Here is a 26,673-nt window from a genome sequence, read left to right on the forward strand (position 1 = left end):
TTATAATCTCAGATTACAGAAAAAAATATTTTTGAATTATCTTGAATAATCACTTTCCCACTGTTTCTGCAGTTTATTTACCAGAGGGAGAGGTACAAACAGCTAAAACAACTGGCAAGTGACACCCAAAGACACAGTAGATACAGAAGCAAAAATAATCCACTGTAAAGTAATTAGACTAAGAAGTTTTTGTACACTTACATGTGTACAGGTCTCAGAAAAAAAAAAAGTTTCCAGCTAATGAAAACTGAGAAATATCAAAGTTTTGCCTAATCAGGGCTAGTAAATCTGTTTTGTGAAGTATGCTGCCATTTACTTTTTAATTAAAATGAGATTTGCTAATTTTTGCTAACCTGAAGGCTGTGTTTGAATGTTTTCTTTGTCTGCATTTTATTGCATCTTAAACCATCTCCTAAGAAATTACTAATTACCAAATCTTAGTTTGTTACTAGTAAGTTCAAATGAGAATTTTAAAACAGGTTACTTTGAGAATGTAGGTGCATTAATTGCATGTCCCTTTATGATTCAGTTCTTGTTAGTATAAAAAAGAAATCAAAAGAGAAGCAAATGGTGAAGTTAAGACATCTTGGCCTTTTAATGAATTTATAAGCCACTCTCACCTGCTACCACTTGAAATCCACAAGCAAGAGCATTTCGTTGATGCACACAGAAAGGTGCAGATGGGAATAGGGGAGGAAGGCTTGGCAGACTACAAGGATTTCATTTTCTAAACAAAGAATTACAGTGCACATATCTTGGGCACAGAAGTTTAGGGTTTTTTTTGTTTTTCCTTCACCACTAAGCACACTCTTAGGAGAACATGCTTATACAAACATGTCTGTAGGTGTATTGGCATAGATAGCCTAGTATAATTCTTTTCCCCAACACTTTTCACCATCTTTAGCCAAATATAGCATAAATGGTATATAGATTCAAACATAACAAAGCTTTCTGAGGAGAAAGACTGTATAATCGGGACTAACTTCTTAGCTGGCAGAGCCATACTTATTGATGCCTCAGATCTGGGGAAACTATTTTAGAGACTTTGGTTGCTCCATATGCAAATCAAATACTTCTCATAAATTAGAAGGGAGGGATGGGCAATTATTTGCCCATCTTACTTACAGAGGCATGGGCAATTATTTGCTTTCTTCCTCACTGGTTTAAAGGCACCGTTGTATGACCAGTCAGCAGAGAGCTGCTGGGGAGTCAGTTTTACAGATAGCTGTATTGCCACCTGTAGACAGAGCCCGCAGAGTAGTTTGGAGAAGCAAGGTCATGTGAAAAGTAACTCTTCCAGCAGGTTTTGCTAGTTCGAGGAACCAAGGCGATGGGAGTGGGAAACCATGTTTTATGGTTAAGAAATGTTAAAAGAACAGGCGTTGGCACAGAAGTTTATGGAGACCCCAAACATAAAGAACAAGTGAAGTTGATGAAGACTGGTGCTGAGAGAAGGGTGGGACTAAGAGAAAGAAGTCTCCAAGCTTTTCCAAATGAGGAAACGGGCTACTGCTGCAGTTTCTGAAACAAAGGTACGGGATAGCTCTATGAAGAGCAGATGCTGTAGACCTGAAAAAATTTCTGGCCTGGTAACAGATTTCAAGGAAGGAGCCCTTCAGTTAAATTCTGAAAACCCATTACTTTTCAATAGCGTGCACACATCTCGGGGTCGCAGCCAAGTTCTTTGGCCTTGGAAATAGGCTCTAGAATTATGTTTAACAATTACAGGATGTCAACCTCCATTTTCCAGGAATGCTCTGAACTTATGCAATTCCTGAGAAAGAACTGTAACAGGTCTTCAGTATGCATATTATTTGCAGCTACTTGATTTGACGCCAAATTCTGGCACAAAAAAAAATAAAATAAAATAAAAATAAAAATATCTGTGGTCATGAAGGACACCCTAAGTATGAGTTGTATTAAAATTTGTGGATAGCATTCCGTTTAGCCTTGAACTCTTCATTCTAAAACCAAATGACTTATTTTTACAGAATGTTTTCTCCTATAATATTCTTGTATCTGTTCCTGACCCTGAACTAACTGGAGTTGCTGCCAAAACTGCTTTTTATGTCAAGTGAGAAAGGCTCATCCAGGAGCAAGAATGATAAACTTGGATAAAGGTGTTGGTTTCTTTTCATGCCTTTTTCCCCTCCATGTTGTTAATGAGGAAATCATCCTGCCAGGATCTCTCATGACATCCTAATCACTACGCGCACTTTGGAAAACTTCAGCAGTCCAAACAGCACATGAACCATGGTTAAAGGGAAGCGAAGACCACCTCAAAGAGAGTTCCTTGAAAATTGCATTAAAAAAACAAAATACAGAAATAAAATTTTATTCTGCTTCACTCTGAGTTCTGCACTCTAGGGAGTTATTTCTAGGCTAAAAAGTAAGAGATTAATATAGATACTTATGTAAGTTCAGTAGTTATACATTTTCAGAAGTCAGTAAAACCAGGAACTTCAGGGCCTCATCTAGTCAATCTGTCTGCCTTAAGCTGGGTCAAATATACTCCATCTGTGGTCTCTAAGTAAGACTGAGTCACAGAAATTAAATTTACTCTCTAATTGCCGTGATTCTTGCTCAGAACTGTTTTTGAGTTTTGGTCAACTATATGCAAAGAGGGGGAAGGCGGATGGAGGAAGGGTACAAGAAGACACAGAGGTAGAAGAATTAACATTTTAACTAACTCCAGTCTAAACATGGTGTTTTTTTTTTCTGTTTTAGTGTAGACTCAAGACTAGGATGTGTTTAGTTGTGTTTAGTTACAATACAGATAGCTAAAGCTGTCTGCTTAGTTTTTCTGAGTTTTGCCACTTTTGGGTAAACTGATACAATTTCAATTAGTAAAGGAAAAAACTGACTGCATTGGCCAAGACATATAGCCTATTTTTGACCTAGCCAGAGGAGTTTTTCCATTCAAAAATAAAATTCTTTGTGACCAGAAGCTCACTCTACCTGTTCTGACAGTCAGTTCTATGTCCGAACAGCCCTTAGTGCCTGCACAAGTATGTGCAAGTTGTGTGACTATCAAATACACCTCAGCAGTTGGATTGAGCAAAGGCAACAATGCAGGCTCTGTTATCTTCTTGGGCGAAAAGGTGAACGCAGGTGGGATGTAGCTCTGAAATAGAACTAGAGAATAGAGAATATGTGCACGTAGAAATGATAACCTATGGTAGAGGTGGTAAAAAGAATAGCAAGCTTTTTCACAACGCAACTTTTCTATAAATGAAAATAGTAAGCAGAAATAAACACAGTTTTTTTCTCTACCAGAGCAAGCTAGACCAGATGTAATTGTTACAGAAGCAGTTTGTATTTAAGTAACTGCCTATTGAATAAATACATAATCACATAGCTTCAAAATCATCATCAGATTTCGACCTTAAAATGTATCTATTACTATCAGGGATGGAAATGGGCAATTACCAAGAGAAGTAAACATTACAAATGGGGCAGTCAAAATGTGAACAGGAGTCAGACTATGGGAGCACGTTCTGCCAGTAGCAGACATGCTGTCCTCCACTGAGGGCAAAGGGAAGTCCAGACACGCATCAGAAGGCAAAAGTCATTATTTACTGTCCAACTCACACACACAGTGCAAAAATAATTTATAGTTTATTACTCCTGTGAGAAAAGTATTCAGGAACAGATAAATTCATGTTTGGAACCAAAAGTAACAGAATTACCCAGTTACACTTAAATTCCATATATATTCATACACGAGCTTGTTATATGCTGTACATGTGTCATAATTATGAATTTGAAAATTTACTAAATACAGAAGTATTTGCAATTCTCTTTCCTATCCTAGTAGGCAAAATGACAGTATATATTGATGGATTTATGGTGTGCATATATATATATACGTATTTATCTCTGAGGATATATACATGTACACCACAGTATATATTTACATCAAAACAGGAGCACATGGCTATACCAGTGCCTGTTGGAGACAGCTGAACGGGTATTGAGTATCTGAGGGTTCTCTGTCACATTTTCCCAGTCAGTTCCCAACAATACACTGGGAAAGTGTGCTGCAGCATTACCCAAAGACATTTGTGGTTACTCTGTTCTGGAAACACTGCTTTCCAATTACTACATCTGCGAGCTACATGCTTTGACATGTACTTGTTTGCAGAAAGCCTAACAGCAGACATCCAACCCAGCGATGGGAAGGATCTGGACTAAATCACAAAGAAGTTGAAATACTTTATATTGTTACTGTACAGCAGCAAATCCAGGCACTTAATACTATCAGCATTTTTATTCTCACCTGTTCTAGAACTACGGGTGAAAGCTTATCTTCATTAAAATCAAAAACCAAGCTTTCCACTGACCTCACTAGGACAGGACATTATCTTACATTCTAACTGTACTGTATTTTAATGAATCCAGGAATTTAAAATGTATGGCAAAGTGCATATTTCAAAGGATTCAGATATTCAGATATTTATAATAGCTTGACTGAACTTCAGAGTCAACATATGATAAATTCTCTGCAAGATAAAGGCACAATATTTACAGGTACTCTTACCACTGCAGCTTTAAATAAGATAAACCAAATAACCACAACCATTTTTTTTTTTCTAATTTAAACTGTTGAGAATTATAGTAACAATCTTTCATAGAAAAGCAGATATGCTTGTGCATTTAATACTCTTGATTCCGGAACCATCTGAACATGGGCATCACTAACATACACCCACTGTCCTGATGATGCGCCCACAGCTTCTTTTAAACCTGAAATGCAACAGCAAAAGCAGTCATGTTTCTTGTCTTTCACATCATCATTGAACAAATAAAAGGACGATTCAAAACACAAAAAAATTACTTCTAACCTACAAGAATAACTCATGACTTAGATGCAGTCCAGTATTTATAGTTTGAAATGTACAAGTCCAAGAACACCATAAGATTAATTGGTGGAAGACAGGGCTTATAAATGTACACTGCCGTCACCTTTTTGATATTTATTCACAAAGCCTAAGACACTGAAGTACAGCTTACCAAATTCTAACAGGAAGACACACAACCAGTTCTGACAGAAAAAAAATCACATTTCGAAAGCTGGCCAGTGTGACATTATGAACACTGAAAGGATCTAATCAGTTCTAGTAATTACTGCATGGGAAGCCTAGGACTGAGGGAGACTCGTTTCGAAAACAATATAAAATATTTGTCCTTCTGGGAGATGAGCTTCAAATGCAAAATGCTACCACAGGATAGACAAGTATCTGCTTGACTCTTGCTCCTCCAGGAAGCTGAATAGCAAATACATTTACTTTGCTCTGACAACTCAACATTGCCTCCAACAAATCATTCATCAACAGGTTCTATTCTAGAACCTTATTTCATTCTACGTGACCAAAACATATTAAAAAGAACTGTAATGCAAAATACCAAGAGAACCCCTACAAAAAAACGCCTATCCTCCATGGAAAGGTTTCTTGCTGTTCACATTAAATCAGTGTATTCCAGATTTTTAAGCATTAAAAAAAATCAAATCCTAACAAATATAAGATAGGTAAGATATCAAAAATATAGAAAATCTAATTTAAATTGTTCTGGATTCAGCTTTTGTGCTAGAACATTTTCAAACACCAAATCTGCAAATAATGACATATTAGAGGGCAGTGCCATTCATCTGAACGTATTATTTTGACTAGGAAAAAGAGGAGCACTTTCTATCAATTCTCTGCTTAATAACTGAACTAAAATTCCATTGTTTACTCAGCCATGTGTGGTTTTAATACAGAAGCAGGTCATACACTGTGTGTAACCAAAAAAGAAGAACTGACATGAGGGGCCCTAAAAATAATATCATATTCTGAGCTAAAACAATTCTATATCCCTGTAACAAAAAGAAGCTGTAGCCAGTGGTTGCTTAGGCTTTACTCACACACAGTGGAGGTTGTCTTGTACGTACCTAGAACATTCTTAGTGGTAGAAATATGCTCTAGTAATTTCTTGGAGGGTGTCCTGACTTTCACATATGCAGCATAATGACCACCTCTCATTGACCCACTGTGCTCCACTATTCCATAAAGACTATATAGCACTCGTGCACCATCTGTAACGTTCTGTACTCCCAGAAACACAGAAAATAAAGATTAATTATTTCACCAAGAATTTTACAGATATCTTAATTAGTTTTCAACAGTATGAGTATTACTTTGAAAGAAGCAGAGAGATATCTACAGCATTTCCAGTGGTGAAACACATCTTAGACTTAAGAGTCTATTAATTGAATACAGTTACCATGGAAGCAGCATGGTAGCAGTCCTTAATGCAGTTAGATACACTAAAACCATCAGGGCAGCATAGCTTAACTACTACTAGGTAACATCAGTGCTATTCATTGATACGAATGGAATTTCAGTCAGCTAAGAGCCTGATTTCAGCGCACTACTAAAAAGCATTCAGTCTAAAATTTCTCTGGGAAAGGAAGGAATAATCATCATCATCATCATCAATCCAATTTAACTTGCATTCAGGACAATAACTGTGGAAGTACAACAAAAATACAGATTTGAAATGCGTACCTTACAAGAAGCAGAACAAAACGGTGCTAAATCCAAAATCAGCGGGAAATCTACATGCCTATTCACTTTCCTTAGACTCAAACCAGCCTTAAAAAATAAGAAAGAAAAGAAAGACTGTAAGATAAATACTTTTATGAGGAAGCTTTTTAAAGCTGATGTGTATTACTGTACTATTAAAATAAACCAAAACCAAGAATAAGATTGTAACTTACTGAAACTTTTTGCTATGCTTTGAATACAGTGCATGCTACCATAAGCACGGCAGACACCTAAGAGGCTTCTCTGGATACATCTGAATGGCTAAATGCATTCTGAAGGTATCAGAGATTCAAAAAACCACAAGCAAGTTTCCCAACAGAAATAAACAGTGGTTCTACCACTCCTTCACATAAAAAGGGAACATTAAGTATGCACAATGACACTTAAATAGTTGCTCAGCCACCACTGTGGCAGAAGAATATACAAGAGGTTTTGGGCCTTTTACCTGGTGGAATCTTTTCAGATGCAGAATAAGAATAGCAGGAACTGAAGAAATCAGCAGCTGTTTCCGAGCATTTGTGTAGACACCTTCCATTTTCCTTTCTGTATTTATGAATATTAAAACAATAATTTGTAAAGTGAGGGCAGGCACACAATTTACATATTTTTCAAATTTCTGACTGAATAGATCTGTGTTGCAATGGCTTTGCACATGTATATATTTTCCAAACGAAGTTTTGTGGAGTAGCCAAAAAATATTTTCTCATTCTTCTTGCTTTCAAGAAACATCACATACCAAATCTGACCATTATTTTAACCCATTCAATGCAAACCTGACCAAAAGCTGCAAGTAACTGCTAGGTCAGAGTGCGCACTGAGATACAGTGTCTGCTACCATAATGCCCAACTTCCCTGGTAAAAGCATTTCACCTGAAATAAACAGATAGATGATCACTGGAACAGGAAATGCAAAGTACAGGTCTCTTCAACTAAGCCAGTGTCCTAGCCACTAAGCTAGAGATTAATCTTCCATTCTTCATGGCAAGCACATGCTTTGTGCTCATCTCTGAGAAAGTCTGAAGGGAGGGTATCCATTTCAGGACATCCCACAACCTGCTCGCTTGAGCATGCACGATAGGGAACCTGCCTGTGGTGCAGGGTGAACTGAATGGGGGACTCTTCCCAAAAGTAGCTCCATGGTTAGCCATAGAGTAAACAGAGAACATGTCACCAGCATAATTTTTTCCCCGAAAAAAAACAATTAATTGGCTTGTTTTACACATGCCCAAGGCAAACTATTTCAATTGAGGTAGAATGTAGTGTTTCAGGTACAAGTAGGTGACTTCTTAAGACTTTTGTTTTAGGAGGAAAAAATTAATGATTGTAAACTGAATTTAATTTCCATTTTTTCACTGTGCCCATTGAACCAAAATATTAATTACACAGTCCTGTTAGTCCAATGTCTGATAAATGATCATTACTTTTTCTTTGATTTAGATTTTTTCTGAATTTAATCATGTATAATAATCCCTTCTTCTTCATTAGAAGTGTCTTTTTTTTGCCCCTCACCTACTTAATTACATGACTTCCCTGAGTACTTACGTTGCTAGAGCTGAATATTACGGCATTTATTTCAAAGCTTCCAGGATTGTAAAGCACACAGAAACAGCAGAAAAGATTAATATCAAATGAGAAGCCTACTCAGTTTATGGTAATCTTTAAATGACTTATCTTGGATAGAAATAAACAAAAGATGCAAAATAAATTCTAAATTACATCTACTATTATGTTTTAATATGTGCAGGATGAAATTTTAAGTTGTTACAAGCAATTTCTGCCTGGGGAGACTGTTTTCTGTTCAGCCACAAGGGGGAAGCCCATGCTGGAGCAATGAAACATCAGTGGTTGCACAGGTTTTGAGAGGAAATCTTGTACGTACCCGTATTTGGATACTAGCAAATTACCTGTGGAGTTAGTTTTCTTCTGATACTTCTGTTTCCTTTCTGTACAGCTCTCACATAAAAGCTTGTTGTTCCCCATTAGCAGCTCTACAGAGGTAAATTGGTAAAGGCAGGACTGAACAGAACATTCCTTCGAGCTAGTTATATAGGTCTGGGAAAGCGTCTGAAAAGCATTTTGAGGGTTCTGGGATAGTGAAGACTTGTCTACAGAGAACATGGGATTATTCAATAAACCTGAATCACCACGGCTTGATTTTTCATCTTCATTTATAGTATCACAGAAGCTGAGTTTGGATATGGCACTGGAAATCACCTCATCGTTACTGTCACTTGGTTTGGTGTGTGGCATTTTAACGTTGATGTGGTTGACATGCAAAGCAGAGATGTTGCTGGATGAGCTAAACGCTGATTGCTTAGAAGCACTTTCACTTTCAGAGGCTTCACTGTCTGCATCAAAGCTGCTTTCCGAGCGGCTGGCTTCCTTCTCACTGCCCTCAGTCTGACTCCCGTTCACAGCAGATTCAGCAGTTGGGTCTTTGGGGTATAGCACGCCAGAGCTACCTTCCAGCTCACGTGTTTTGTTTTTTTCCTCCATGATAATAGGACTTCGTTCTTCTTCATTAGAGGAAGCTTTTCTGGCAAGCCTTCTCTCCTGGTTCAACTGATTCTGTAAATGATGGCATTATTATTTTAGTAACACAGGGGAGAAACAGAAAACAGAGCTGTGATCTAACATAACTATTGAAACACAACAAATTCAAAGCAATTTAAACCTAATGTTTTATCTTCTCCATCTTTCACATGCTTAAGCTACTTGATCTCCTTAAGATCTGGTTAACTAATACAGGATTGGAAACCTACACACCCGTCAGCTAAGAGCATTATACTTACTGTGGGATCAATACTTCCTCCAACTAATTGCATTCACTTTGTGACAGCTGTGGATGGCACATTTGAAATGGTATCATTTGATCTAACTTAAGCGTCTCAAAGGTTCTCAAGTTTAAGCTAACCTTCCATGAGAGGCCTTAGCTGACAAGCACCTTCTTCTCCCTTTGTAGGCACTAATCTTAGAACTAAATAAACCATCCCTAGCAGTACGGTTTGTTAATTTGTATATTTTACTGTGTCTGAAGTGTTTATTTTTATCATGACAGATAGCAAGAAGAAAAAGTGTTGCTGCCAGAGAAAACTACTACTATATATTAAAAAAAAATTACTTAAAGCTGCCATAACTTTGAATTATTTACAAGTATCCATGATTCTTTTCTTTCTTTGGCTTCTTTCCAAAAGAAATGAGCAGTTTTCCTTCCTCATTGCTGTTTCCTTAATCCGAGTTTGATCAAAATTCCAATGATGCCAGTGGGAGTTTCCATTAACCTCAACAATTAAAGTTTTATGTCTTTTCTCCTATGACAGTTGATCTCTGCACCTCCTTCTTTCCATCTTTTCATTTGTTTCCAAAACATTTATTTTACATACTTCTGTCTCATTCTCTTTTTCTATCACACTCTCATCTCATATGTTTATTGTTATTTTTTCTTCACATTTATTGTGTTAGGACCTGATTCAGAAGAGTGTTTACAGTCCCCAACAGAGCACACACCCTTCAAGTAGGACTCACTCTGATACTAGGCACATGAATTTAAATCTTACTGGCACTAAGAAAATACCTGTAAAGGAAAAAAAAAAATGTGGGGAGCAGACAAAGACAAACACAACACAACTGACACACATCATTGCCTACACAGAACAAACTACAGAAAGTAACTTTCATGGGTTACTTCCATAACACAGAAACTAAGTGGACAGAAATACCTTCTGCACACTTGGTCATGTGCCTAAGTAGCAGCAAGCATATAATTATAGACATGACTTTATGTTTAGGACTTCCTACTATCTTTAGAATCATGGAATGGGTTGGAAGAGACCTTTAAACACCATCTAGTTCCAAACTCCTGCCATGGGCAGGGACACCTCCCACCAGACCAGGTTGCCCAAAGCCCCATCCAGCCTGGCCTTGAGCACCTCCAGGATGGGGCATCCACAGCTTCTCTGGGCAGCCTGTGCCAGTGCCTCACCCCCCTCTGAGTGAAGAATTTCCTCCTTAGTCTTTATCTACCCGCTTTCAGTTGAAAACCTTCGCAAGGTAGATTCTCATTTAGTAGAGAGGACTTCTGGACTGTCTTTGTTACACATAGAGGTAAATCTTGGAAGTTTCAGATCCCACTCCAGGTCACAAGGACCAAGACATTCGGCACTACAGTTACGTGCCTATCTTTCAGACATGTAAGACCTTCGTCCAGACTATTCCTTAAATATACACCAAGGCTCAGTTCTTGAAGAAACTTCAGCTCTTACTCAGTTTTAAGCTTTAAGGAAGAACTTAAGTCCAAATGAAGTCAATGTAAAAGGCAAATAATATTCCTCAATGTTTTCCTAAACAGGGCTTAAAGTTACAATAAACATTCTCCTTCATAATTGAAGTCCTCAAGCTAAAAGCAAGAGGACAATTTAGCAAAAAAAGAATAAAATCCAATTAAAAATAATTAAAAACCCCAAACACATATCAACTAGGACGATTTCTCGTTTCAGTTATGTTTTCTTTCTTTATAGATGGAGAAGAGGGAGAGGAACTCGTGTGAAGTTACTGCTACTGTTTGGGGGTATTACGCAAACAGCAGTCAAAGAATTCTTAAAATTGTGAAGGTCCCCATTTTAGGCAGAAAGCATAACAACCTCTGTTCAGATACTCTGTTACCTGTAAAACCACTTACTGGACTACCCCACTTTCTGTAGCAAACTTATAAATTGATTAACAGAAGTCACAGAATACCAACATGTGCTAACTGAATTCAACAACTGCTTGTTTTGGATTTGAAGTTCTACTGCAGAACCAACAGACATCTTACACTAAAAATAATTAAAAAGAAGAATAAATTAAAAAAAAAAAAAAAGTCCAAAAAGATGGAGGAGGAGCACAGAATCACAAAGCCTCACCAGTTAGACAGACTTACCTTACAGATCACTTTACCTGTTCTTACTGAAAGCAAAGCTGTTGCCTCCTTTATATTATTGTCTAGACTAGTTTATTGAATCCACACCATATTTTCTTTCTTAATTTTGAAAACCATTCAGTAACCACATTTGTAGGCATCAGTATTAATACTATTATTCACCCTATTTTGGGATTTCCCATGTCTCTTCTAAGATAGATTCTATTTGTCCACAAAATCCTACATGGATTATAAGTCTTATTAAAAAAACAGAACATTAATAATCACTGAGAGCTTTTCTAACTTTCATTAATAATAATATATGTGCACAATACTTGTTACAGATTTCTTTGAATCTGTGAACTATACAGAAAACTCTGTTAGGCTGGCGTATTTTGCTGCCCTCAGGAAGGACTGTGTTAGGAGGCTGCACTGGAGATTGGCTGGGCTGACCTCCCCAACCCTGGGGTTACTGAAGGCCAAGTGCTTCATGGAAATCACGCTCCCAGCCTCCACGAGTCTCTACTGACGATACTATTTTTGTTGTGCCCACTGTCAGCTAATCCCTCCGAAGGCTCTAACGTAGACCTGCCTGCTCTCTTGGCCAGCATTATGATTCATGTGAGTGCAGCCAGAAAAAAACTAATGGTATAATAAAAGAAAAGCCGGAAAGAAAACCTAAACTAACATGAATTGAAATTAACTTGCATATTTTTTTTCCTTACAAATGAAACCCCATAACTGAAAACTGAGTGGTTCCCAACGGCCATCATTTGTCATGCTTCTAATAACGATCTAAATATTTTAAAGCTAATGTGTTAGTTATACATATATATTTAAAAAGAACATTTATAGGTGTCAATATTCGCACCCTGTAACCCTTGAAACTTCAGAATAAACTCGAGATGACTGGCTAGTGAGGGTATTTAGGTTCTTACCTTATCTTTTGTTAGAGTGTGTTTCTTGACAACTTTAGGCTGATTATTCAGTGTACTGATGGAAGAACAGTTACACTGACCCAGATCTGCTTCTTGTACACTTTTACCTTTACTTGTTCTTCCCAAAGGCACGGGTTTTGCAACCTAAGAAATTAGACAGGAAATTAAGAAAGGATATACGCCAATTTTTTATTCTCTTGCAACACATGGGAAAGATGAATATAGTCTTTACAAAATAGTAACCTACATTATTATGAATAAAACTGGTATTTGAAGACAAGTACGTCTCATACGGGATTAAAATTACACTAAATTCTCTCCCTTAATGTATGTGAACACAGGCAGGGTAGGGGAAGAACCACTCCCAATCCATCCCCTTACTCCCAAATGAAAACCTCAAGTCCCACAAAAACAGAGCGTATGTCTTAAAAGTAATGCAGTTCCTCTGCAGCTAATGGAGACATACTGCAAACTATTTATGCCAAAACACCAGAATAAATAAATTTAAAGTCTATTTTCACACTGACTTATCCCTTAGGTACAATTCAGTTCCCTAGATGCAAACCAATAGGCTAGAATCTAACTTTTTGGACCTTTAAAAATAATTTTATAAACAATCTATGTGCTAAAAGCACTGTTAAATGAAACTAATCTCAGTTATTTACAGCATATGTAGGTCTAAGTCATTTGTTCTAAGTTTGGACTAATTGAAAAATATACGCACATATTACATTAGAATCATAGAATTATATATCTCTATCTGTATACATGTGTATAAATACATATAAAAAAGCCATATAACAAACAGACAGTATGAGAGTACATGTATTTATACACAAGTGTGCATTTTTAGGCTTGAAATCAAAACTGTGTATATATACATACAGAAACATCTTCATAAATGTATGTAAAAGCAATCCACTGGAAACAATAGCTATTGTACATTCTGTATCTTACCCTCTCCTCTATTATAGGAAGTGAAAGATCAATGAAAGGTTCTTTTACTGTTGAAATCTTGAAGAAAAAGAGAAAAAGCATATTAAATGCAGAGAATGATATATAGGTTTAGCGCACACCTCCCCTTTTTTTTTAATCATATTATTATCAGAAACTATGCAACATGCTAATTAGTTTCAAGATGCATCAAACTACAATGAAGAACTTCCCACAAGCTTTTTTTTTTTTTTTTCAATTTTAAATTAGCTCTGGTTTTCTTTCTAATAATTTCAGCACCCAGACATAAAGGGCAAGGTCATTCATCTAGGCACAAACTAGAAGCACTGTGGTGCTCAGTTTCTGTGAGCTACAGACAGATTTTCAAGTCACGTGGGCTGTCCAGATGGATCACAACTTTTTGGACAGCAGAAGCAGCAAATCCAGTAGAATTTTATAGAAAAACTAACTTTTAAGCATTTCCTGATGCTGGACATATCTGTGCAGGCATTTGATCTTGTACACTGTTCAGCAGCAAGAACTGGTTAATGACAGTTAGACGACACGTTCTAGCCTGACGCTCCCAGAAAAGATTACATCAGGCTTATTGGTTACAGCTAAAAGTTTTACTAGAAATATTTATAACATAACATACACTAGTAATTGTTAAAATAAAGCCAATTACTGGGGAAAAGAGGCTTTTTTTTCAGCAAAATAACTTATTGTCTGTTCTGCAGTTTTATTTTCCCTTCTATAAACCATATAAAATCTAAGCTGAAACTGGAAATATCTGGTAAATCATACCTAAAGACATTCTCTCACAGCACTTCACATCTGCCTTTATGGCTACAACGTCCCGTCCAAGCCTGTTTCTTAAGCTCTCTCCCTTGCCGTTCTCAAACTCCTTCCAAAACTGACTTATCTTACCTCTGGAAAGACTGTGAAAAACAAAGCCTTTAAAAATAACATCAAGATGTGCACGCAAATTACTGAACACAGTCATGCCCTCAATTACTGTCATTGTTGCCCTTGCCCTTCTCTTGTATTTATGACCCTATCTTCCACCTGTAACATTAGATATGGACTGTAGGGTCCTCTTAGCAAAAAGCTTGTGTTTACCTGTTGTGTGAGGGACTCAGCATGGTTTAGGTTCCAGTAAAACAATAAATTAGATTAAAACTATTTTAACTACGTTGGCTCGCTGACCGATGAGCGATATTCAGATTGGGGTTCCTCTAGAGAGTGACTTTGCACGAACAAGCACTAGTCAGAAACATCCTTGCCAACGCAGACAAAGGCAAGTGACTGCTAAACTTGTCCTCATACAGCTACAGCTAGCGAGTCCCGAGTCCTGTGCAGGCAGAATATAAGAATCCAGCAAAAATAAATAATACGCACAAAATACATACTATGTCTATTTTGTATATAGCTGAAGTTCTTCATTGATACTAGTAGCACATTGAAGTGTAATCTGCACATCACACACAGGAAAGTTTACCTGGCACTGCAGAACTGTGCTTAAGTACTCTGATTGATTTACTTAATCTCTACAATATGAAATATAATGTTTTAAACCAAACACAAATGTAGCATTCAATTAAAAAAGTCATGCAAATAAGATTTTTCTCTTCCAAAGTTAAAGAAAATGATAAGGATCATGGAAAGCATTTATGATGAAATGTCAGTAATATTAATTAAGAAAGGAATATGCTCTTCATTAGAGATATTACGTTAATTCTCAAAAATACTTCAAGAAAAAAAAAATAATTTTAGCATTTCCCCACTCATATTAATTCAAAGTAAGTAATTCCCAATTTTCAGGTATATCCCAAAAGAGTAGGCAGGAGGATTTATATTTTAAGATAGGTAGGCGTCTCAGAAATATCAAATAAAATTGAAGTGTAACCCAGATGATTAAAGAATTTGGAACCTCCAGCCCTAAATCAGATGAAAAATGAAGCCCAGTCTTTGAATCTGTTTTGAATTCAAATGAGCCCCCTCTTCTTAGGTTTATGGAGGATAATGCTTTAAAGGAAGAAGTTAAGTCATTTTAAATGAGAAACTTTCAATAGTCTTGCTTTTACGAACAAACAAACAAGTATAAAATTGACAATACAATTTTATACTTTCAAGGCAATGTAATCAAACCAGTATGTGATCTATTCCACATTAAACCAAATTCCAAAATACCTACATTTTCACATTCCTCACACATGACAGTGCTAGTCAATTCACCAACAAAGATCCTATCTATGAAGTTCATCTTCACACCCTCTCTTCCATATGCTGAAAAAACATTGTCTTTTTTAAATGTGAAAAATAACAGATCCATGCCACACTATAAGTACAACAAAATTCTAAGATTTATTGTGAAAGCAATTTTTATACTTATTCAAAACTTGTTGAACACAACATAGTAACTAATATATCATATACTGTATTCCAACATTTTAAAACATGTCAGTTATTTAGTTATACAATCCCCTTATACTTCCCTTCCCCACCTACAATAACAAAATAATCATACAGTATCTCTCAAGAAGCCTTTAAATAAAATCTATTTTCTTTTTAATACATAATATATAGTCTTCAAAACTAAATAATAAAAAACATATAAAACTAACTAAATAAACAGAAAACAAAAAGAAAAGACAAAAAACCTGTTCTATGTCTTAACTGTTGCAGATTTAGGAAAGTTAATCATTAGACTTAAAGAAAAAAACAAACCAGCTTTTTGCATATGCACAAAAGAAAAAAATAATTTTAAACCTATTGTTTTGGGAAAAAAAGCAACCCAAGCATTCTTTTGAACAGCTTCCAATTTTGGCTTTGTAATCACATTTAGACTGCTCACAGTATCAGTCAGCTGATAGAAATCATTTTTGCTTATGGAAAGTGGCCTCTGTGAGTGCTACAATAATTGTGGCTATGTAACAAACCCGAATATTCAGCAGACTATTTTAGAAAACAAAACTAAATTCTATGTATCATTACAAAAGGCATTATTAATACAGCCTTTATTCTGGATATAAATATGTAAGTTAGTACATAATAAACTATACTTTAGATATGCACTAGGTGGCACTAGAATAATACATAATAAAAATATTTTAACACTACAGTACTTTGGGATTGCTATTTAACAATAGCCAATTTTGAAGAAAATGGTATTTAAAAACTTGTGCATTTTTAAAACTGATTCAATAACGTGTTGCATACCTTTGACTTTTCTTCTAGTTTCTTCATCTGCTGTCTTAGTTGTTGGATTATTAAATGCTTTTAAGATACCAGTTTGTATACGCTATAATAATTAAAAAAATAATTATTAGGAAGTATTTTAAGTGCAACATTCTAAAAAACTATTAATATACAGTTAGATTTTCTCCATTCTTATTTCCATAAAAGAAGCATAATTTTAACATTTTAAATCTACTGTCGTTATTTGTTAACACTGTCAAAGCTACACAACATTAACTTAAGTAAATAACCATCCCAAAATTTCCTCCCCATGAAGAGGGAGCAGTTGTAGAGCAGTAGAGCAGTAGAGTTGTAGAGGTTATCAACAAATGATGAGATTTTCAGCCAACAAATGCTTTTCATTTCTTCCACAGTTAGGAAAAAGAACAACAACATACTAACAGAAAAATGGTCTATTAGTGACTGACTGGGATACAAAATACTTGAAGGCAGCTAAGTATCTCTCAATAGCCAGACTTCAATAGCTATATTAATCCAGTGTTTTTGTTACTTCTGCTTATTTTCTAGCACTGTATATTTCAAATGTTAGAAAACCTTGGAAGAGATACAGAACTTTTCATGAATCCATATAAACTTAACCAGCATTTGCCCCTAAAATCCTAACAGTTGCATTTTTGAAAGAAGAATCAGAAGAATGAATTCATACACGTGCGCTGTAATTGCACCTCAAAATGGGGGTTGCTCAGTTGCAACTGGGATAACGAGGTATTTTATTAAATTATTTGGATGAGTATGCTGGTAACACAATTGCATCTGCTGGTACAAAATGTACCTCAGCCCATCCTGTGATAGACTTTGAGAGGGAAGCAGAGGATTGTACGAGACCCATCACCAGGGAACGCTGCAGGATGCCTGACCTGGGTTTTCCTTTCTCCTGGCAAATGTACCTGCTCTCTAGTCCAGAAACTCGATGGTGTGCAAATGACACAACGAAACGTGATACTGAAGTCACAGTTAGAGCAAGGTACCCTTCTAGGAATGAAGGGCGATACCAAACATTCTGCAAGTAACCTTTAACCTGGGTACCAGTAGAAAAAAATGGTAACTTTTGTTTGCAGACAGCGAAGTGCACTTTCAAGCCATCGATTACTGAAGTGTTGATGATGACAGGCAGCTCCGGAGGTTTGGTTTCTAGTTCAGGCACTCATCAGGCTAAGTCACACTCCTACCTTATGAGTATGTGACCTGGCTTGTGAATTAACTCCCACTGCCCTGAGCTCGCCTTTGTTCATCTTAAAGCCAACAATATACTAAAAGGGCTAATCAATAGGTAATTCATGAAGTTGAACACCATAAATGGGTTTAGGGCCATAAGCAAGCCTTTTGTTGGGATTAGCGCGTTGAACCATTTATTTAGGTCAAAGAAAGACATAGTCTTTGAATGGGCGGGGTGCTGCCGACAATGGCAGCAGACATTAATCAATTAGCAGCAGGGTTCAGCTACGTCGGGCCCTGGTGTGAAACAATCTCCGGCCCACATTGCTGGATCCAGCAGACAGTATGTCGGTTTTATTGTTGTATCGACAGCCTTTTATCTTAAAAACCCACTTGTGTACATACCCTCTTTCTAACGCTTTTAATGGGGACGGGAAAAAGTTGAACACTACTTTCGGAAAGCTGTTTGCTAAGACATTAAAACAGGGATAGAGGGCAAACGTGGAACGCAACTTGTGCGAGTTATGCAACTTGTTATAACTCCTGTCAGGCTTTATGTTATAAGCATTTCTCACCACAACTTGTGGTTTGGAGAGATGAACGCAGCGGGGGTACTGGCCTGGTGTAGAGCTGGCCAGGAGACCTCTGGCAGGTGGAGGACAAAGCGGGCACTTTGAGCACGGCTGTCACCTACGCGTGCCTGCTTCGGGGCGCCAAGTTTCAAAGCGGCACGAAGGAGAGATGTTAGGGGCTGTAATCCTTTCTAAAGGATTCTGGTGGCAGACACCCTGCCGGGGGCTCTCCTCAGCGGCAGCCCGGAGGGCGGCGGGGCCGGGCAGCAGGCGTGCGGCTCGCAGCTGCGGCGTTCCCAGGGCAGACAAAGCTGCTCCTGCTCCGCTCCTGCTCCGCTCCTGCCTGGCACGGCTGGCAGCGCTGAATGGACCGCGGGCCTGACACTATCCGTTTGTCACACCATCTACAGACCCGAAAAATGGAATTAAAAGGAAAAAAAAAAAAAAAAAGACAGAGCTTTTACTAGTCGTGACCCTCGCTGAGCAGCCTGAGGTGATGAAGTCAGTGTTTGCGGTAATGCACCATTATGGGCAAACAGGGGTGAAATTGCACCAAAGGGTGGAACCAACCTTTACTTGCCCAGTGGTGGGGGTGGCAGGAATAGCCTGCTGCCTAAAATACGATTTAAATTCTCAACATGTTCCATTACTCTTTTATGGCAGCTTCGGTAGCTGTCCTGCTCTCTAATAAAATGATTCAAAAGACAAATAAAAATGCAGGTTATCATAATGACGGCACGTTCACTGATGAAACAGGAGATTGACTGGAGGGGAATGAGCAGTCAGTCACTGGAGAAGCTTAGTTGTAATGGCTCTGCTTTTGGTGAATCCTCAGTTGTGAAGCAAATATAGTTTCCACCTTTTATTGCGTGAAAATGAACAAACAACAAATTAAAGTTTCCCTCTCCTGTAAAAAAACATGACAATTGCTTTTACTGAAAAAAAAAGCAGCAGCAGTCACCTGCTTCTGTGCTGTGCCCAGTTTGACAGGCAGTCTTGTAAGCAAGGCAATGCCAAGGTTTCGCTGTTTCTCTCTGTAGTTCAGCTTTGTTTATGATTAAGTATACTGCTGATGAGACCAACCTCTATTAATACTCTGCTAGGATGGGGATTCAGTCAGCGCTACTCTGATGCCACGAACTGGGCTCTGATACAGTTTATAACTTGTTTCCAGAAGAGTTCAGTTTAGGATCATTACATTCACCGTATTATTAAATGAGACGGAAGAGGAAGAACGCTGGTCAGTACGATGTTTAAGGGCCTCCTTTTGACTAGACTCAGAAAAGACTATGTACCAAAATATCATCTGAAAAGAAGGCTCCAAGACTAAGTCAGGCAGATGAAATCTGATATAGTCAAAATAGTTCAAGCAAGCAAAAAACCACTTTCTTGTATTCAGCAATGCAGGAGGCAGAAACAATAAAGGGAAAGAAACATGAAAAAGAACACAGGAACATTTTTATATAACTGGTTATACACTTTGCATTCTTAGCTACAAATTATAAATAATAATTTAAAATAATGCAGCACCTTATTTATAAAACAAATAGTTCTTCACACGTTCTAGAGATATAAGAAACTTTGCCAGATTTTATTTTTGTCCAGCTTTTTTTTACTGAAATAGGTTCCAATGTAAATTGTGGGCAGGCAGGTAAGAGCTGATAATTTCTATCCCCAAACGTTATCCTAAAATGCATTTTGTCAACCAGATCAGAGGATCTCTTCCTACCTTGCTGAATCCTCAGAAGGGGCTTTTTTGTTCCTTTGTTGCTGTTGTTTTTTTTTTTTTTTTAAATAAATGTAAACAATACAGACTCCTAAAGTTATCAGGATCTACTTACCATACTCTTTCTACTGCTCCCTGAAACTTTTATTTCAGTCAACCGTTTTAAGACATCAAAATGAACATTATTATATCATCTTTCTAAAACGTCTTTATTTTTGTCAAGATAACAAAATAGCCACTCCTACTCTATTAAGGACATCTGTAACACTCTGGAAACACAAAGAATACTGAAGCAATGGTTATTAGTTTACAGTACAGCCAAGTTCTTTAAATTAAACACACACACACAGGTGTTACCTTTGTCTCTTCAATTCTCATTGCATCCAGCAAATAGTGTAGAAGCTCCTGGCTGTCCTGTTGCTGGAAACCCTTAAATCGAGGAGCCCTGTGGAAGAAGCAGTAAGGAATTTAAATTTACATTGGGAGATAATGTCTACATAGACTCTTATTGCATGCCGGGGTACAAATAGGTGCAATCCCTTTGAGGCTTTACGAAACTCCTGGTGTGGTTGCAATTACACCAAGGCTGCACTTTAACCTGGGTTAAAGCATTTTGACCCTCTTGGTAATGGCTCCACTAAAATACAGCATTGCCAGCACAGTTTCAACCATGCTAGTGGCACTTTGCTAACACAATATCAGTACTTCTATATCACCAAACAGTCCCACAGAGGAGAGGAAAAGAAGATTTTCAAAGTGCTCTCCAGATATTCCACCCTTCTCTCTACCGAAATCTCAGATGTATATGAAACAGTCTGTATATTGTAAAACAGAAGCAGCACAATAATCTGAATTGGAAAAAGATTATTGTGAAACGGAAGGGAAGTCACAAGGCTGTGCATCAATACAAACAAAAACTGCAGGTCAGAATCCAAATGAGAATGTCTTAACCTCTTAAACAAAGTGTATATGACCATCTCTTCAGAACAGCTCCATTGTCCATTATTCTATTAATCTGTAGCTTACTGTAGTGAGTGAACACTTAATGACTAGGATGGTAAACATTAAAACAACTACCGTTACAGAACATTCGAATTTTAAATGGTACTAAGAATACTTAGGAGAAAATTGTAATACTATGATATCCTGATATCTGAAATGTCTATTGTATTCTATTAGACTTCTATTTATACTAAATTTATTCAATTAATATTATAGATATTGGAGATAAATAAAGAATAGACTTCCATTCTACAAGTATTTCTAATGAGAAAAGACAGGGTTTGGGGTGGGTTTTCTTGGTAGGCAGTTAGTCGCTCATATCATCAGGTAAGAGTTACGCTTGCCCTTACTTCACAGAAGTTTTAAAAGGACCTTTCAACATCAATAATCATATCCACATATCACACTACATCACACCACACACACATTCAAACTTCTGTTCTGTAGTCTAACAAACTGCAGAACTTCATGTCTGAAACTGATGTTAAACCACACAGTACTACTAAGAGAAACAAAACACTCCTTCATACCTAGAACAGAAAGAGCCTGAAACCGATGGCACAATCTCTTCTAAGGTTTTGACTGACACAATAAATTTGAATACAGATTCCAAACACTATCAGGTCTGCAAAAGCAGGTCATAAATCAGTTCACACATCTGATTTTTTTTCCCCAAAAGCTGCTTAAGGGAATCTTATACCCAACTGGTTTTGAGAGCGAGAAAAAAAAATGAGATGACAGGTTCAAATTTCACAAGTCTTCTACACTAATTCAAAGGAACCCTCCTTACCCATCCATCATAACAACCAAGTGCATAAAGTATTTTGCTCCCACTGCACACTGAATAAAAAACATCATAGACTTTAGCTTTTTATTGCAATTCCTGAGTGCAGCAAATAAGTTATCTGTATATACCATTGAAGTTCATAAAAAATCCACACTGTTACTGTGATTTAATATTGCTATATTTCCTTATCACCAGTAATTTACTTTATTAATCTGAAGAGCAATCATTAAAAAGAACATCATGATAGAAAGCTCTTTTTCCTCAAGCTAGACAAGTTTAGAGAATGTGGGATAACGGGGTCCATTCCACCAGAACTTCGTAACCCTTGGTAAAATCCTTTAAAGCCTCACTTCCAAGCTGGACCTGTAAGCACGGATGGCACATATGCCAGCCCCAAGCCCACCAGGATGGGTTCCTGCAGGGCATCTCCCTGTGGCCATCCCCAAAACGGCAGCGAGCAGCATCTCAGGCTGAGCATGTGGAGGGGCCCGCAGGAGAAAGCTGCGAGGCTACAACTCTCCAGCTGTCCTGTGATTTTGTTTGTGGGGTGAGTGACAAGCACTTCTTGTGTAACTGTGCTACCACCCTCCTTTTTACAATGAGGCTGAACAAAGCGAGGATTTTTTGGTTTTATTTTTGAGATGCCCACAAGCTAGAAAAGCATTTGAGTTGCAACCGAAAAAGAAACTGCTTTTGCATAAATAATAACACCACCACCTTTTGAATGTGTGATACTGAATGACTGTCTGAAACACCAAGATAATAAGCCCACCTTCTAGAGAAATATATACTTACTAGTTAGGTTAAACAGAGACAGAAATCAAAGACTGCAATAGCTTCTTAAAAAAAAAAAAAAAAGTCAGCATGCTTCCACACTCTTCTAGGAGTCTTGAAGGAAAGGATCTACATGCCCTAGAAAACACACATCTGGTGTTGCCCTTGTCCTCTCACTCTCCATCATCCTTTGAGCAGCTTGTCCTCCTTTATGGTGCCTGGCACCAGCACTGAAAGAGGCCAGCCAGCTTGCAAGCCAGCCCAAGGATGCAGAAGGCACACTGGCGCTTGCTGGTTATTTACTGTTACACTTCACGATGCTGGACAAATGGAAACTGAAGACTCCGCAGGAAAGGCAGTTCCTGTAAAAAAGACCACCAGCAGCATCCACATGGCCCTCGTAAGCCAAAAGAGGAAAAGCATCTGTTTCAGACTGTTCTACCACTTACACCAGTGATGTTTTAGTCAACTGCACTGGGTTGATGTTGCATCTGTTTGTAAAACAGGCGTTCAGTAGTTACTGTTACTCAAAAGCTGCTGATTCCTTTTGTACTGCTTTAAATACCCTGTAACTATCATATTCTGCAGGTATGGATTACATAAAAATTATAAAATATGCCTATGAGTATGTGGACAGATACTTAAGGTGTTATCCTTACTAAGATAACAGCCTGAAGGCTTCTCTCAGCAGTTTGGATCTTTTGCTTCTTGTAACCCCAAATGAGGACTGTGTAAATATTCACTATTAACATACTCTTACTTACATTAACTGTAACTTACCAGCCAAACTATGCTTGTGTGTTTACAGACAAGTTATTCTTTTGACCGTTAATTAACATCTTGGACCAACTCGTCTAAAATGGGATTCGAAAGGGCTTTTTTGTTTATTTCCAGCAATGCCACCAAATGGCAGCTGTGTCTCCCGCTGCACAGTAAGAAGCAAACATGCAGGCTTAGCCACGTGCTAAAAACCTTCCAAAATCTAGCACAGGAGACGACTGGCTGCGCAGAGCTCAAACGGGAATTTTATCAAACTGGCAGAGCGGCCAGAAAAACCAACCACTCGCTCGGTTATTCAATTTTATTTAGTGCATCTTGAGCCAGTTTTCATTTTCAGCCACAGATTGCCTGCTCTGACTAACCAGTGCACTGAGCTGTAAATATGTATCAGTATTTTCTCAACACGCAATAATCCTTCTTGCCCGGCCGTGCTCTTGAGCTGTTGTAGGATTCTCGCAGATGAGGTTTCTTTCCTACTCAGACATTATAGCTACCCAGGTCTGCTTTGGAAATTGGCACTCGTGGATAGCAGAAATGAAAGGCTACCATAAGAAAAGGCACCAGACACGCAACGTGCCTACAACAGCGAATCTTAAAGCTGGGCAAGATGTCAAGCACAGCAGCCCCAGGCCACGTGCCACGTATGTGGGTGATACAAGGTCTGTTTTGAACCACTCTGTGGAAGCACTTTGGGATGTAACTGGAGAAGGAGCGAAGGTAGCCAGGTATCTAAGGTCAGCGCCTAAAATTAAGTGGAATAAATCTGCACTTGCACATGCAAAACAACATGTTCCCAGTTACAAACACAGTTGCTCCACATTTTCACACTGTATCTTCTTTTTAACAGTATCCATAGTTAAAAATGACTTAATGGCACTGCTTTATTATGAAGTTTACTATAAAAACTGGAAACAGAGAAGTGGGTGATATTTTTCTAGTATTATTTTTATAGCCAAATATTTTTTTGCATGTGCAGGTCAACCAAAAAAAAATAATTTCAAATTTTACAAAAATATCAATAAATTCAAACTTGAAATACTCCTCCAAAGAAATGAAAAATTTTGGCTTAATACTATTAAAATGCAGTTCTTTGCTTCTATTAAAATCAAATGTTTTATTTCCAATTAATTTGATTAGAAAAACAAAATCATTCCTGAAAAGCACTGAACCTTTATAGTGGATCCAACACTCAATTTACTTAAAAATTAAACGACATACGTATTTGCATGGCCATGTTTAAGGAATGTGCACACACATTTTCATTTTTCATTTTGCTACAACAGTTTTTTCATCATTTCTTTCATTAAATGGCCAGGAATGTGAAAGAAAAAAAAATTTTTAACCCAGATGCAGAGATCAGTTAAATTCTAATAAACCTAGTTAATCCACAGTATAATCGTTAATTTTATTTATGAGAAATCTCTTGTTTTCCCAATACAGTGAGAGTTCACAGGCATATTCAGCATACCTCCTCCAATATATGCGTATTAATAGCTCCAGTATATACTGATAGAACAAAATTCTTGCATTTACCCAAACTGGATCCTTGTACTAATAGGATTTTTATTTATTTATTTATTTATTTTTGTCACAAAAGCAGGGCCACAGGACTACAAGAGACTACGTAGCAAAAAGGAAGAAAAATTAATATTTACTTGACAAGCAGTCAAGAACTCCATCACAGTTACAGGAGTTGTTTTTTTTTTTTTTTTGCCCACTGCAGGCACACCACACAGAGTGAGATTTTCCATGCAAATCAGAAAAAATCCCCACGCACCTTTTATTACTGTTCACGGTTTGCAGTATAACCTCCCACAGATAAACACCATACAATACTCATTTTAGATGACAATTACTTTCCTGAAAGATATTTCAAGGGAAAAAAGTTCATCTGTATATTCCACACAATTTGATTAGCTTAAATGAAAGGGAAAAAAATGAACCCAGCTATAGAAGTTTTCAGTGGTGCAGCACTGGTTTCTCATAATCTTTCATTTTACTAGCACATAGTCCATCTACAAGGGCAAGATTATCTACACTTCTTTGTGCTTGTCCTAAATCCTCATCCAGCCTCACATAAATCTGCATGCTTGGATTTTAAAGGGTACAGGATGATGGGAATGTAACAGTTACCACTTTAAAACTGAAATGGCAGGGAAAGTGACTTGTAAAGATGCTATGAAAGGTATGAGTCATTTATTTTGACTGACAAATGATGTCATTGCTAACACATTAACATAGAGCTAATTGGTCATTCATGTCTGTAGCACGCTACATAATTCTAAGTAGCTGATGTACTGTAGAAAAAAAAATCAGATTAGTAAATTTATTTTCAGGGAAAAGACACAAAAGAAAAATAAAACAACAACAAGAGGAGTAAGGGAGGGAATTTCGTATCATGCAATGCATTTAGTGGAGAATTCCTACATTTATAAACCAGTACTGGCGGGCGGAGGAAGAATTAATCCATGCTGATACATAGAAATCTGACAACTAAAAGATGTGCGCTCTTGTCTCCTTGAAAACATGCTTCAAGCAAGATCCTTGGCAAAAGTGGGGGGCTTTAAGATGGTTGGTTGAGTTGACCGCTCACAGATGTGCTGACATATGGAAGCCAGTGCCAACGCGATACAACCTGTTGTACAGTGTCAGCAGTATAATGACAGAACAGGTTGAACTCCCGCTAATGGCCATAAGTGGTGAAGGACAACTGTGACATCGACATACATGCCTCTTATCTATTTCCTCGCTACTCATCTGGAGACAAATTATAACTGCTTGACTATCGGTTACAGAACTATTTCTCATGATGATCTATCTCATATAATGCTTTTAATAATAAACACTACACAGTAACATACATTGCTAATGGAAAAAAAAAGTCCTCTAAATATTAAAACTTTTAATTCCCATCTTATATTTAAGGGAAATTAAGTTATGCTCTAAGAGCAAAATTTGGACATAATCACATTCATTCCATCATTTTGCACAGAGCTAACATACTAGACTGTCTTTAATAAAAATCCTCTTGAATGTCATCCTTCTGATAATTACTATCTTTGAGCAGAAGATATCCTAATACCTTGGAAAACTATAAACAGTAAGTGCTTGGAAACAGAAAACAGAACATACTATGGGATTTTTTTCCAGTAATGCAAAATGCAGAGGAACCCCTTTAATACTGCAGTAAATTCCAGAGAAGCAAAGTAAAATGTTTACTTAATGTCAGTCTGAGAGAAGAGATTTTGCCTCTCTGAAGATGAT

General features: G+C 37.4%; 1 protein-coding gene across 2 annotated transcripts in view; it reads right to left on the bottom strand.

Moving 5' to 3' along the window:
• Positions 1–3,192: 3,192 nt before the first annotated feature.
• USP45 (ubiquitin specific peptidase 45) overlaps positions 3,193–26,673 on the bottom strand; it is a 55,185-nt gene continuing 31,704 nt past the window's right edge. Inside the window, exons 9-18 of one of the 2 annotated variants that reach the window (XM_035561713.2) lie at positions 20,424–20,511; positions 16,575–16,656; positions 15,550–15,641; positions 13,380–13,436; positions 12,423–12,566; positions 8,492–9,155; positions 7,033–7,130; positions 6,549–6,635; positions 5,933–6,086; positions 3,193–4,746 (exon numbers count right to left, since the gene is read on the bottom strand). In XM_035561713.2, the coding sequence (XP_035417606.1) occupies positions 4,613–4,746; positions 5,933–6,086; positions 6,549–6,635; positions 7,033–7,130; positions 8,492–9,155; positions 12,423–12,566; positions 13,380–13,436; positions 15,550–15,641; positions 16,575–16,656; positions 20,424–20,511 (1,600 nt within the window). In that variant the 3' untranslated portion in view covers positions 3,193–4,612. Of the gene's footprint in view, positions 4,747–5,932; positions 6,087–6,548; positions 6,636–7,032; positions 7,131–8,491; positions 9,156–12,422; positions 12,567–13,379; positions 13,437–14,159; positions 14,294–15,549; positions 15,642–16,574; positions 16,657–20,423; positions 20,512–26,673 lie in introns of those variants that run through there. The other variant, XR_007707939.1, reaches the window with a different exon arrangement.

The sequence above is a fragment of the Cygnus atratus genome, chromosome 3 (genome assembly GCF_013377495.2).
Source record: "Cygnus atratus isolate AKBS03 ecotype Queensland, Australia chromosome 3, CAtr_DNAZoo_HiC_assembly, whole genome shotgun sequence".
NCBI classification, from domain to species: domain Eukaryota; kingdom Metazoa; phylum Chordata; class Aves; order Anseriformes; family Anatidae; genus Cygnus; species Cygnus atratus.